Source organism: Vigna unguiculata, chromosome 3, assembly GCF_004118075.2.
Source record: "Vigna unguiculata cultivar IT97K-499-35 chromosome 3, ASM411807v1, whole genome shotgun sequence".
NCBI lineage: Eukaryota > Viridiplantae > Streptophyta > Magnoliopsida > Fabales > Fabaceae > Vigna > Vigna unguiculata.
In genome coordinates this window covers 16,291,864-16,307,092 of record NC_040281.1, presented here as the reverse complement: position 1 = coordinate 16,307,092, position 15,229 = coordinate 16,291,864, and the positions used below count along the sequence as shown (strand labels likewise).

At 32.2% G+C, this 15,229-nt stretch overlaps 1 protein-coding gene across 1 annotated transcript; it reads left to right on the top strand.

Annotated features, from left to right (window-relative positions):
* The first annotated feature begins 3,327 nt into the window (after positions 1-3,327).
* LOC114175001 (isoflavone 2'-hydroxylase-like) lies at positions 3,328-4,920 on the top strand. The gene is made up of 2 exons (XM_028059752.1): positions 3,328-4,224; positions 4,306-4,920. Exons 1-2 carry the CDS (start codon positions 3,328-3,330, stop codon positions 4,918-4,920), a joined length of 1,512 nt encoding a protein of 503 aa, XP_027915553.1.
* Positions 4,921-15,229: the final 10,309 nt, after the last annotated feature.

Here is a 15,229-nt window from a genome sequence, read left to right as displayed (position 1 = left end):
TAAGCATAAAAATCAAATACTAAAATAGAAATGAAAAACACATGTATTAACATTGTAAAATACATAAGAAATATGTTTATTACATCTAATCTCAACAGATAGGTTTATCTCTCCATGGTATAGAACTCAGGGTTTACAAATTGAAGAGAAATAGAAGAAATTAGAACCAAAGAGAAGAAGAAAGCCCTTTCCTAAGGCATCTAACAATTGCTCCAAACTTTATTTGTGTATTCCATTCGCATCAACTCCTTCAAACTGTAGATTTTATCCCCTTCGAACCCAAAAGGGGGAAACACCATGGATAAAGGTTGAGACCTAAGGAGGAGAAGGGAGAGAATTTTATCATATCAATGAGAATTTGCTCTCTCACTTTTTAGCGCTAGATGCGACTCTTGTTACACCCGACACAAGTATTTGCTCCAAATTCATCTTTTCTTGTCGTTCTAGCTTATTTTCCTCCACTACAAATGATTCTTATTCATTTGTTTTGTACACTTAAAAAAGAGATTAGAGGTAAAACAAACATAAAACAACGAAAATACATAAACAATGCAAAAACAAGAAAACTTGAGGATTAAACATGACAAAATCTAGAAAAGAGTTTATTTTATTCACAAAACATAAGACAAATAAAGGGTAGAAAATAACATTATCAACTTGTTTCCTATACAACCCTACACATTGCACACATAGTATTTCCTACACTGATTTGTCTTCTGCCATGGTTATTTTTTGTTGCAAATCTATTTAGGCCCAACCTCCCTATGGAATGAATTGCATTTGATTTCACTGTCAACTTTTATATTTTACTGAAAAATTCCCAGCACCATGTTTCAAGTTATCCTGTAAGGTTTTGTATGCTGATTTTACTATAAAAGTTCATGTGACTTCCATTTTCCAGACCCAATTATCATTTGTCTCCTTTTGTACCTTCACTAAAGACATTTCTTGCATAAATGGTTGAGTTGAACAAGTTCCCACTCAAACCACTCTCTTCTCCACCAAAATCTCTACTTCCACTAGTTTCCAACCCATGTTCCAATACTCTCAACTCTCCCATCTTTATCAACTAAATTTTGATACAGTCTCTGATGCTTTCTCTCCAAATCTATCTCCCTAAACCATTTATCCTTTTGAAACAAGGTTTCATATCCTTTCCTTACATTTCTTTCCATTTATCCTTTTGGAAGTCTTTTGTTTGAACACGACTTTCATTTCTTTTTACTTTGACTTAGAAATCATGTGGTTGCAAGAGGATTTCTGTTAATGAATTTGTGATCTCCATGGACGACTTGCTCAAAATTTGTAATATATTTTAAATTTTAAATCTGCCCATTTTTGTAAAAAAAAAATCTGACTTAATCATTATTGGACAATGCATAAACTCCATTTACACTATTTAAGCTTATTTGTACAACATTTAGACGTAAATTATTCACTACTTAGTCATGTGCATCATAATTATGAAACACTAGTCAACCATGATCAATGACACTAATACTACTGAAATATAATATTTTGTGATAAGAAATTGTCACGAAATATTAAAATATTGGTAAAGAAAAATGTGAAAAAACAGTTATCACTTGTCACAAAAGGAAGTCTAACCAAAGTTTTAAGATAGAAATTATCCATAAAACAACACTCCAATCATAAACATAAAATCATATCTCATCATATTCCATTTCCATCATGAATCCAAATCCCAAATTCATGCAAAAATACATATTATATCAATGAGAATTTACTTGCAGGCAATTATCCATAATCAAATTCAAACACGCATACGTAATGAATCAACTCGAGCATCTCAAATGTAACAGAAATCATCACAAACCAAAAACTACACATAATAGTACATGTCGCCTGGTGGGTCGCACGTAGTCACCAGACAGTTTATAGGAAATCCTAGAAAACTAGGTTCAGACACATGTGTTGCCTGGCGGCAGTTCATGTGCCGCCAGACAGTTTCTGAAAAGTCCAGAAATGCAAAAAGAACTCGAGCATGGCAAGGACATACACCTCAAGCATTCCATACAATACATATTCATACGATTAAAATCAAAACACGAAGTGGAACTCCCCTAATCTGAATTTTTCCCAGCACTAATGCTCTTCTCGAGTCCCTTTTTTATTCCAAGCCCTGTCTCCACCCAAGCACGCTTACTCACTCTCTTTAGGTTCAATAATTAATTATGTTCTTACTTATTATTTTACCATTTTTTTTTACCTTACTAATATTTCTAAAAGTCACACAAATAATGATATCGATAACTTTAATATTTTCTAGATTTAAATTTTGAAAATTTTAACATATATATTGAATTCAGTAGAACTTAACATATTTTAGAAGTGTTTTGGTATGTGTTGATATGATTAAAAGATTATGATAAAATAAGTAGAATTTTGATTCTTTATTGTATTTTTTGTGTTATGACTTAAAAATAAAATAATAACTTAAAATTTACCAACAAAATTAATATATTTTAAAAGTATATTAAATAAATAACATAAAAAATAATAGAAAACTTGGACTCAGGTAAAGATAACCGAACATGTTAATAGGATTGATAATTTTGGGAATAATAAAGATAATTACTTTTTTTAGGAAACCTTCTTGGGAAAAAGTGATGAAACGGTGTAATCCTTTGTGAAAATTATTAAAATAAATAAATTTTAAAAAAATTATAAAAATAGACAAGTTGTATCAGTTGGTATAATTTTGTTATGAAAAAATAAAATCATTTTAACATGACTTCCGTGTATTATAATATAAATTGAGTTAAAAATCGTATTAAGGTGAGATAACTTACAAAAAGTCTACCCTATTATCAATTTTGTAATTGTTTTAAAATCTATCTATTGGACTCTTGTACCCCTAAAAGTAGTTCGTAAGGTATAGAAACCATTTTCAATCGGTTTTAGAGGTTCATATACCTTGAAACACCAGTTCGTATATGAAAATTAACACATCTAAATCTCTCACATTTACAGAGAAGAGTATCTTAGTGCTCACTGGATAACTATTTTGGATTTCAAGAATAACCAATCTTAATAAAAACAAATTATAGTATTTATTTGTTCCATGTCTTCATCTAGTCTCCTATATTTTAAATGACATGTTTTGGGTGTATTTTTATATAAAAAACAAAAAGTATTTACCAAACAATTTTAACTTATCTTTTATGTACAATAATAAAAATAAAAAATGCATATTTGCACCATGCCATGCATGCAAGGTGATTGGGCAAGAATGGAGTACTATAAATAAGTAGTTGAATTGGCAAAGACAAAACACAAGAGCAAGAAGCATCAATGGCAACTCCCATGGAGATCCCTTTTCTTTCCATCTTATCCTACTCTCTCCTCTACCTCCTTCTCTTTTTCCTTTTCCAGCTTCTTCTCCAAGCCAGAAAGTTCCAGAACCTTCCACCGGGTCCACCGTCTCTCCCCATAATCGGCAACCTCCACCACCTCAAACGCCCACTCCACCGCACCTTCAAAGCCCTCTCCGACAACTACGGCCACGTCATCTCCCTCTGGTTCGGATCACGCCTCGTCGTCGTCGTCTCCTCCCACTCCCTCTTCCAACACTGCTTCACCAAAAACGACGTCGCCCTCGCCAACCGCCCCCGCTTCCTCTCCGGCAAATACATCTTCTACAACTACACCACCCTTGGCTCCTCCCCCTACGGCCACCACTGGCGCAACCTCCGCCGCATCACCGCCCTCGAACTCCTCTCCACCCACCGCATCAACACCTTCGCCGATATTCGAAGGGACGAAACGCACAGACTCATTCGGAAGCTCGCCGAGGACGCGTCCAGCGACTTCGCCGAAGTGGAACTCACTTCCAAGTTCTACGACATGACGTTCAACAACATCATGAGGATGATCTCAGGAAAGAGGTACTACGGCGACGACTGCGACATGGCCGATGTGGAAGAGGCCCGGCAGTTCAGGGCCATGGTTTCGGAGCTTCTGAAGCTTGCCGGCGCCAATAACAAGAACGATTTCATGCCCTTACTGAGGCTGTTTGATTTTGAAAATCTGGAGAAGAGGCTGAAGAAGATCAGTTCCAAAACTGACACCTTCTTGAATGGACTCCTGGAAGAACACCGCAGCAAGAAGCAAAGTGCAACTACCATGGTGGATCATCTCCTGAGTTTGCAGGAATCGCAACCTGATTATTACACTGACCAAATCATCAAAGGCCTTGCCTTGGTAAAAGTTTTCTCTGTTTCATACTGTTTTTCTTTTGTTTTACTCTATTCTATGTAATTTTAAGGCCTTTTGAACTTATAGGGCATGCTGGTTGCTGGAACTGATTCATCAGCTGTAACTTTAGAGTGGGCATTATCTTGTGTGCTGAAGCATCCAGAGGTGTTGCAGAGGGCAAGGGATGAATTGGACACACATGTGGGACAAGAGTGTTTGTTGGAGGAGTCTGACTTATCGAAACTACCTTACCTTAAAAACATCATCTTTGAGACACTTCGGTTGTATACACCTGCCCCATTGTTGTTGCCGCACTCATCCTCAGAAGAGTGCATTATTGGGGGATTCAAAGTTCCACGAGACTCTATAGTGCTGATAAATGCTTGGTCCATTCACAGGGACCCTGAAGTGTGGCGTGAAGCCACAAGTTTCAAGCCTGAAAGATTTGAAAACGAAGGTGAGTTGGAGAAGCTAATTGCGTTCGGGTTGGGAAGAAGGGCTTGTCCAGGAGGAGGCTTGGCTATGCGTGCACTCTGCTTGACTTTGGGATTATTGATTCAGTGCTTCGATTGGAAACTAGTTGGTGACAGAGAACTCGATATGAGAGAGGAAAGTGGGTTCACTTTGTCCAGGTTAATCCCATTAAAGGCCATGTGTAAAGCACGCCCACTCACCAACAAGCTTGTGGATTCATTTCTTTAAGCTTTTTAGTTTCCAAGAATAAAATGAAAAATAGTAATTTTATAAAAACATATTTAGATGTAATTTTTGCATTATTTTGTGATCATATATACTAGAGTTTTATATCAATAATTAATTCTGAAATAAGAATTTAGTTTTATATTTTAATTTAAGTTTTATTTTTTTCTCTCTTACATTATATATTAGTTTGAGATCCAATATAAATATTATCGAAGTTAAAAGATCACTTACGTTATATTTTAAGCGATAAAAAAAGTGAGATATTTATAATTGATTTTATATGTCTTTTATAAAGAATTAAACTACACAATTTTTCTTCTCACTCAAAAATCATTTTGCATATATATATATATATATATATATATATATAAAATCAATATTCAACTTCATGCCCTAACAATTCGTGTGCGGTTTATAAAAGTAATAGTTTTGATATTGTATTTGATATAAAATTTATTTTAAATAAGTTTTTCTAATTTTATTTTATATTTACAAATTGAAAAACATTTTTTTGAAATTAATTCTAAAGAATTAATATGAAACTTTCAATTTGTAATTCTTTGAATCGTAAGAAAGGTTCCAATTGATTTACCAATTGGATCCTTAGTAACGTGTTTATGAAAATATGTGAATAACTAAATAATGCTTTCATTTTCATTTATCATCTCTAAAAATAATGTATTATTTTATTCTTCATCAGTATATCTATTTAATAAAATTAAGACAAAAAAATAATTTATCAAAATCTAATAAAAAATTGAGAAAATAATTACTAAAAGAAAAGTATATGATAATCAAGTAATTATAATTAAAAAATGGTTATAAAAAAACATATAATTCATAAATTTTTCATCTATATTCATAAAAAGAATGTATACAAAAAATTTATGAGATGAAAAAAATATAAAACATTAAACTAATATTTCACTATTAAGAGGAAGTATTAATTTTTTATCTTAAAAAATAGAAAAGAACTGATAAAAAATAAGAGAAGAAAGAATGAAATTGATTATAACTATATTTAAGGGGGCCATGGTCCGTAGAGCACAACTAACATCTGCCACTGCGTGTATTATCATTAATATTATAAAACCAATGTTTAATTTATGTATATGTTATAACTTCTTTTGGAAATATATTGGGAAATATGTGATAAAATCCATAATTATTTACGTATAAATATATTATAATAATATTCAAAATATTAAATTGCAACTCAAGTACAAGATATATGATATTTAAGTAATATTTAAATACGATGTTCATCATTTAATAATTATTTCATTAAAGCCTAACTATTTGAGTCATTTAAAATATGCTATTGAATTGGTTAGTTATTAAATACATTGTTAAAGAAAACTCATCTAACATAGTTCTATGCATCTTTTAATATCAATTTTAAAATCAATGTTAATAAGATTGTAGTTGAAAGTTTGGATTTTCAACATCCCTTCTTATTGGGACTGATGACTTTAAACATGAATTATAAATAAAAGATGGTACTTTATAACAATATTTAAAAAGAAATACAGATATTTTCAAGTTCTATAAATTGTATTTCCATTTGTTGACATATATTTTGTCGCTTTTTTAGGAGGAAATGGTACGGGGATCTCCAAGTGTTTACAAAGTTTCTACAAATGAAGTTAAACGTAAACTTAAATTCAAGTAGAGTTACAAACTTGTAACAAAAGAGTTGTCACATAGCCTATGGTTATAATTTCCATCTAATGCACCACATAATAACATGAGTGATAGTCACTGTCTATTGCATTGCAACTAGTCACATTCTTGTCTACTGCATGGCAACTAAGTATTTAATTACATGACAAAATATGTGAAAAATAATTACAATTTGCTTGAGAGAAGATCTCATGAACAATCTTACATGTAGAAGTATTTTGATGAGACACATTTATTTAAACCTTATGCCAGGAAGATTTTCGGTACATACATTATCTAGGGATGTCAACGAAACAAATACAGTACTCTCTCGTACCCTACCCGCTAGATAAATATGTAAAACAATTAAGGATCTTTAAGATTTAAGATTCTCACATCATAAAACATAATAGAGCACTAACCTTAATCCATAAGAGATCTTGTGAGTATACATTCTTCAATTTGTAATTTGTGTGCTCTCCAACCACCGTTTTTTCAATCTATCTCTCTGTCTTTCTTTTCTCTTCTCACACGTTCTTAATGAGTTACTATGAAAAGAACCTTATGGTCAGAGACAGAACCTCAATCCCTTTTATAAACCAACATCCATCAAGTTGGTTTTTATTTTATTTTATTATCATTTCTCATAATTATAACCAATAATAACTGATAGGTTCTTAAATTTTATTAAATCACAATTGGGTTCATCATAATATTTCAAATGAGTCACATAATAGAATTAATTCGTCAATTAATTCTAACGTTCTCCCACTCAACTCATATGATGTCATAACATTATGTGATTTAATACATAAACCTAACATGCATTAAAAGACCTTACATAAATTGGTTTCATCATTATTCATAATTAAAGATATAAAAATTTTAATAGTCATGACGGTCACACATCATTCGGTCGACATGATCCCTTCCATGTACTATTGTATCATTCCTTTATCTTTAATATGACCTTAAAATGAGAAGTCCATAATGGGTTCAAACATAATGTCATTTTTCAAAAATAATAACATAACATAATTTGTTTTCTTCATCATAATTGCATGCATAAACATAAAGAAGAAAACACAGATTTCAGAAACTTATACATTAGAGAGCTTAGAGTGTCACATAAGCATTAATAACATTAACATTCAACATTTAACATTCACTAGTTGACATAATGCCCATATTTTGTACATGGCCAACATACAATTTAGATGGTAACCCTTTTGTCAAAGGGTCAACAATCATAAGATCTGTGCTAATATGTTCTATTGACACTCTACATTTCTGAACATCTTCCTTAATGGAAAAGTATTTCAACTCCATATGCTTAGCACCTTTGGAATACTTGTCATTTTTAGAAAAAAAGATTGTTGTAGAATTATCACAATAAATTTTCAACGGCTTGGAAATATTATCGACTACTCTAAGTCCTGAAATAAAGTTCCACAACCAATTAGCCTGAACTATAGCCTTAAAGCATGCCACAAATTCAGTTTCCATAGTGGATGCAGCAATGACAGACTACCTCACACTTTTCCATGAAATCGCTCCTCTAGCTAAAAGATGCACATAACCAAATGTAGACTTTCTTGTATCCACACAGTTGACAAAGTCTGAATCTGTATAACCTATCACCTCAAGATGATCAGATTTTCTATAAGTAAGCATTGATTCTTTGTTCCTTATATGTATCTTAAAATTTTCTTTGTTGTTTTCCAATGCTCTAGTCCTGGATTACTCTAGTATCTACCAAGCATACCAATTGCAAAGCTAACATCTAGCCTTGTACATGTTTGAGGATGCATCAAACTCCCAACAACAGAGGCATAAGGGATATTTTCCATCTGTTTCTGTTCCAAATCATTCTTTGGACATTGCATGAGACTAAACTTGTCTCCTTTCTGTATTGGAATGAGAGGTATTGAAAAATTATCCATTTTGAATCTCTCTAAAACTTTATTAATATATGCGTTCTAAGACAAACTTAACAGTCCTTGTGATCTATCATGAAATTTTCTATTCCTATCACATAGTATGTCTCACCCATATCTTTCATTTGAAAGTTATTAGAGAGAAACCTCTTAGTCTCACTTAATAGACCAAGATCATTAGTTGCAAGCAAGATATCATCAACATACAAAATCAAAAATATAAACTTACTTCCACTGACCTTTAGATATATACACCGATCAATAGTGTTTTCCTTAAATCCAAATGACACAGTAGTATAATTGATCTTAAGATACCATTGCAGAGAATCTTGCTTAAGTCCATATATTAATCTCTTAATAGTTTACACACCTTGTGTTCCTTTCCTTCTTTAGTGAACCCAACCGGTTTGTCCATATAAACATCATCTTCTAAATCCCTATTTAGAAAAGCATTTTTAACATTCATTTGATGTAACTCAAGATCATAATGAGCTACTAATGCCATGATAATTCTAAAAGAATCTTTCTTAGAAACAGGAAAAAATGTTTCTTTATAGTTAATGTCATCTTTCTGAGTAAAACCTTTGGCAATAAGTCAGACCTTGTATGGTTGGATATTGCCTTGAGAGTCACTCTTAGTCTTAAAGACCCATTTACACCCAACTTTCTTGCATCCTTCTTGCAATTCCTCAATGTCCCATACGTCATTATGTGCCATTGATTTAAGCTCATCTTTCATGACATCTAACCACTTATTAGAATTATCACCATTAATGGCTTCTAAAAATGAAACTAGATCATTATCAATACTTAAGTCATTTTCTAACTCTTGTAGATAAACCACATAGTCATTCTTTCTATTTCTGTGAGATCTTCTTAATACTATTTCTTGTGGTTGTTCTACTATCAGTTCATTGTTAACCTCAGGATCATTAATTTGTTGTTCTTCTTGATTGTTGTGAGTTTCTACAACATGTGGAACAACAACTCTTGATGAAGAAGTACTAGCTACAAGAACTTGTACTCTAACTTCCTTAATCTCCATATTTCGTGAAGCTTCACTCCCACTAGTTTCACCATTCTTAATGAACCGAACATTTTTAGTTTCAACGATTCTTGTACTATGGGTAGGACAATAAAACATATACTCTTTTGATTTTTCTAGATAACCAATGAAATGTTCACTAATTGTTCTTTCATCCAGTTTCTTTTCTTGCGGATTGTATATTCTTACTTCTATTTGACAACCCCAAACATGCAAGTGTCTCAAATTGGGTTTCCTACTAGTCCACAACTTAAAATGAGTCTTTTGAACAACTTTACTAGGAACCCTATTCAACAAATACATGACAGTCTTTAAAGAAGATATCCACAATGATACAGGTAAACATGAATTACTTAACATACCCCTAACCATATCCATTAAGGTTCGATTACGCCTTTCTGATACACCATTTGTTGTGGCGTGCCTAACATTAACGGCCCAAGGTGTTGTCCACTTTCATCATATCTTCCATAATACTCACCACCTTTATCAAACCTTACGATTTTCACATTTCTGTCTAATTGTCTTTCCACTTAATTATATAAACTTCTAAGGCATTCACTGATTGAGATTTCTCATGTAGTAGATAGACATGTCCATAATGCGAAAAATCTCATTAAAGGTGATGAAGTACTTCTCTGTATTGAAAGAATTTACATAAAACATACCACATATATCGATGTGTATGATTTCAAGAAGTAGAGTGCTTCTCGTGGCTTCTTTCTTTGTGTTTTTTTTTTGTTTGTCTTTAATACAATCCACACACACATTCAGATCAATAACATTCAAATCCGTTAGGATTTCATTATTTACTAATATTTGCATTCTTTCTTTGGAAATATGTCCAAACGTTATGCCGCAAGTAAGCAGATTGTTCATCCACTAAACTATGTTTAGTGTCAATATTGTGATGCAAGGTCATAATAGTTTCAACATATAAATTATCCAAATTCAATTTATATAAAACATCATAAAGTGTATTAGATCCAAACGTAAAAGTACGCTTAAACAAACTGAAACAACCATTTCCAAACTTAAAAGAGTATCAAGCAATATCAAGCTTAGACAAAGAAATTAAATTCATAGTGATACTAGGTACATAAAAAGCATCCATAAGGTCTAAGTGATATCTAATGTCGAGGATTAGCTGATAAGTCCCGACGGTTTCCACTGGAACTTTCTCTTTATTGTCCATGAAGACAAATTTCTCATTTAGGTTTATGGTTCAGGTTGAAATAAATCCCTACATCACATTAGAAACATGAGTCGTACATCCAGAATTAATCCACCACGTATTATGGGGAACTTCAGTTAAGTTTGATTCAAAACATATGTAAGCATTATGCTCACCTTTCTTTTCGAACCAAGCTCTACGCTTTATGCAGTCCTTCTGGAAATGTCCAAACTTCTCGCAGAAATGACATTTGTCATTTTTCTTCTGGATTTTGGCTGAGCACCCGTCAATCTTCAGTGTTCCTTTACCCTTTCCTTGTTTTTTAGTAATTTTTCTTTCTAGCAACTCCTTAATTCTTCACATACTGAATAGAGTGGTTTCCTAAGTTCTTTAGTCGGGTCTCCTCCTGAACTAGCATACTGTGCAATTCATGCACGTTCCACTTCTATTTTATGGTGTTGTAGTTCATTTGGAATGGACCATACCCAAATGGTAATGAGTTCATAATGAACTACACGAGAAAACCTTCATCCACTGCCATTCCTAGAGACTTAAGTCTTGCTGTGATATTTGAAATCTCGATCACATGCTCATGCATAGTACACGAACCGTCAAACTTCATGGTGGTCAACGTAGTCGTTAATGTCCCAGCGAGAGATTTATCAATATTTTAGGAGCGCTCTTCAACAAATTTCATAAATTCTTTTGCGTTATCGATTTTATGAAGAGCTAACTTAATATTGCTTGCTATGCTCATTCTCATAAACATTAAGCTAAGTCTGTTTGACCTTTCCCAAGCTTTGTAATGGGCTTTCTCTTCATTGCTATTGGCATCTGTGATAGCAACCGACTTTTCAACTTGAAAAGCCAAATCAAGATCCAACGCACCTAAGTGAAATTGGACTTGTTCACTCCAGTCAAGGAAATTCAACCCATTAAAGACTAGGACAAATGTAGTGTGCGAGTGTAAAGATACGGAACAAAGACTGCAATTAACACATGTCTAACATTAATGCTTTGAGTCATAAAACTAAACGTAAATACATATTCAAACATAAACAACCATTCTATGCATACTAATGTTCTCCTTTAGGAGATCAACTAATACACAAACATAAACATAATGATGCTAATCATATTATAACATTATTGATAATTAAAATATGCATAAACTAGAATCACCTACTATCTTTGGGTATATAAATAAAACTAGTGACGCATACAAAATTATCTACAATCATGCTCATTAATTATGAGAACAATTAATCAACTTTTGGACGATCCTGAAATGTCTTATAAAAATGAACATCAATTAACCCATATATGTTGCAATTGCACCCCATTCATAAGAAAATTGTATAACAATGGATCAATAATCAATTTGAAATAAGATTATTGAAGCACAACGAATGCAATTTCATGCAACGAAATTTGATTCCCATCTTCCAATAATGGTATTCGCATTCAATTTCTAAAGCAGCAAAAAACATAAAACCCCTTAAAACCTTTAATTAGGGTTCATAAATATTGGGAAAAACATAAATTCCAAAAAATCTCTAAATTCATTCATAACAAGGGTTTTTCTTAATTTGGGAACAAATATCATAAAAGGAGAAACATCATAGGAGAATCATAAATCCTACAACACATGCTCTGATACCACATGTAAAACAATTAAGGATCTTTAAGATTTAAGATTCTCACACAATAAAAGATAATAAAGCACTAACCTTGATCCATAATAGATCCTATGAATATGTGTTCTTCAATTTGTAATTTGTGCGCTCTCCAACCACAATTTTCCAATCTATCTCTTTGTCTTTCTTTTTCTTCTTACACGTTCTTGATGGATTATTGTGAAAAGAACCTTATGGCCAGAGATAGAACCACAATCCCTTTCATAAACCAATGTCAATCAAGTTGGTTTTTATTTTATCTTATTATCACTTCTCATAATAACCAATATTAACCAATAGGTCATTTAATTTTATTAAATCACAATTGGGCCATTATAATATTTCAAATGAGTCACATAATAAAATTAATTCTAACAAAATATTTGTCTCGTACTTGTACCAATATATATGCGGGTATCTGTTATGTGGGTACTCACATATTTTTTTAATATCCACGAATATCCATATGTACCCGCGAGTATTTACAAAAGAAAATTTTAATATTTAACAACATATTTTAACCATAAATTCAAATAAAAATACAATGTATAATATTCATAAATTTCATACAAAGTGCAAATAACCTATTTAAATAGTGTTGAATGACAATATACAAAGAAATAAGGATTTTTCAAAACCAATTGATAAAAAATAACTCATTCAAAATCAATGTGTTAATGTTTTAATCGTGTTTTTTTTAACCTTTTTTTAATTTAAATTAGAGTATAACAGGTACGACTATCCACAGATACAGATACTATGATACACGTACCCACCCCGTTAACATGCGAGTAGGGATGTTACACGAGTAAATAAAATACTCATACTCGTTACTCGTGGATATTCATTTACCATATCCATTTTCTACCTGCGGGTACAAATTTTTTTAAGATCCCTACACTTACCTTAACCTTTGTCAGGAAGACTTGCGGTACAAGGGAACACATTGTACTCATATAAGTTGATCACCAGGACTAACTTGTCTTTAATACCCCTTATAAGTCTATAGGGACGACTAAATGAGTATTTTACATGACAAAATATGTGAAAAATTATTACAATTACCTAAAGAGAAGATCTCATGAACAATCTTAAGACGATGCAATGAGCATAAACATTCCTATCTGTGAGTACCTCTTTTATATCATTGTGGGACACGCTTACTTGAACTCTTTGTTAGGTAGAAATGCTTACCTGAACCCTTTATCAAGAAGACTTTCGGTAAAGGGGACCACACTATACTCATATGAGTCAATCACCAAGACTAACTTGACTTTGACACCATGAATGGATCTATAAGGAAGAATCATTAGCGAGATAGAACACTAAATGTAGAGATGGGTCAATTTGGGTTGATGGTGGAGACGGACCAACCCGGGCAGAGGGTCGAGACTAGTGTGACCTAGGTCAAAGGTCAAAACTGGTCAACTAGACTCAGGTCGAAGGTCAACTTGGGTGGACTCGAGCTGAAGTGCGAGGTCAGTTGGCATGAGCCGAAGATCGAGATGGACTAGCATAGGTTGAAGATCGACCCTTGCTGTTTTTTCTAAATGTTGAGAAAGGCCAACCTAAACCAAAGGCTTAATAATATATTTTAATAAAATGAACATTTTTTATGTTTAAAAAGAAATCCCATGGATTGGTCCTAATCCACATATCTTTGTGGACTTTTTTGCCCTACAAGCTTTTTTAATGAGAGACATGTTGATCTTGTGAACTTTTTTTGCCCAACCTATGTGAGTCAGGACCAAACCCTATAGACTAAGTCAAATTGTCAGGTTTATTCTCGGTAAATACTCGCTTAAACAAGAGTCTTAGTTCTATTTTAACTTAGAATTTTGTCATTTTTCTATAAAAAAACATAAATTCACTATAAAAAAAGTAATTTTAAATAAAAAAGTTATTAAGAAGACAACAAAAAAAAAACTAAGAATAATGATCCAAATATTAAAGATAAGATTACAAATTGGAATTGAAGTATTGTATAATAGGTGAGAAGTATCCTTGAGATTTACCACTATTTGTTTTCAAGAATTTTGTGATGGATGTATATTTTTCACATGTGACAAATTTTTGTGGCAATACATATAACGTGAGACAAATTCCCATCGAGGGGGTTTTGGGACTATTTAGTGATAGTAGAGTTTATTTAAAAAATAAATCATTTTTAATTTGTAAAATAGTTTCGAACTAATTTGATATTTAATATTTTTTTCTTTTTTTTTAATTATTAATTCGAGAGATTTATAAGAAACTTTAAACTTAAATTCTTGAACTCTTCTCTTTTATCCTGGTGAAGGAAATATACCTCGTCACTTTTCCACGTGAAATCAGAAAACAACTTACTTAAATATATGAGAAAATGACAAACACATCCCAATCATTTTAAATAAAAGACACAAATCTGTGATAATTTTGATAGACACATATATTTCTAGTTATACTAAAAAGCATCAGAGAGCAATTGTCTTCATCCACTCTTCCCTTTTCTATATGAAAACAAACACAAGTGAAAGATGCACCTACCTACTCTCTTCCTTTCTGTTCATTATTTAATACTAAAATTAGTACATGCTAAACGGTACCTAACCCTACTCTTGTCATGGTTATACAAAATAGTGTCATAAATATATTCTAAAGACGGCCTCATATCATAATCCAATCTTGATTACATTAAAAAAAACATTCTCATGTTAATGTACTAACTTATCGGAGTTATTTTATTATGGGAATATTGTATGGTAGTTCTATTAAAAATTTATCTTGAAAAACGGTAAATGATAAAGAGAAAAACTCATCTCACCGTTTTTTTCTC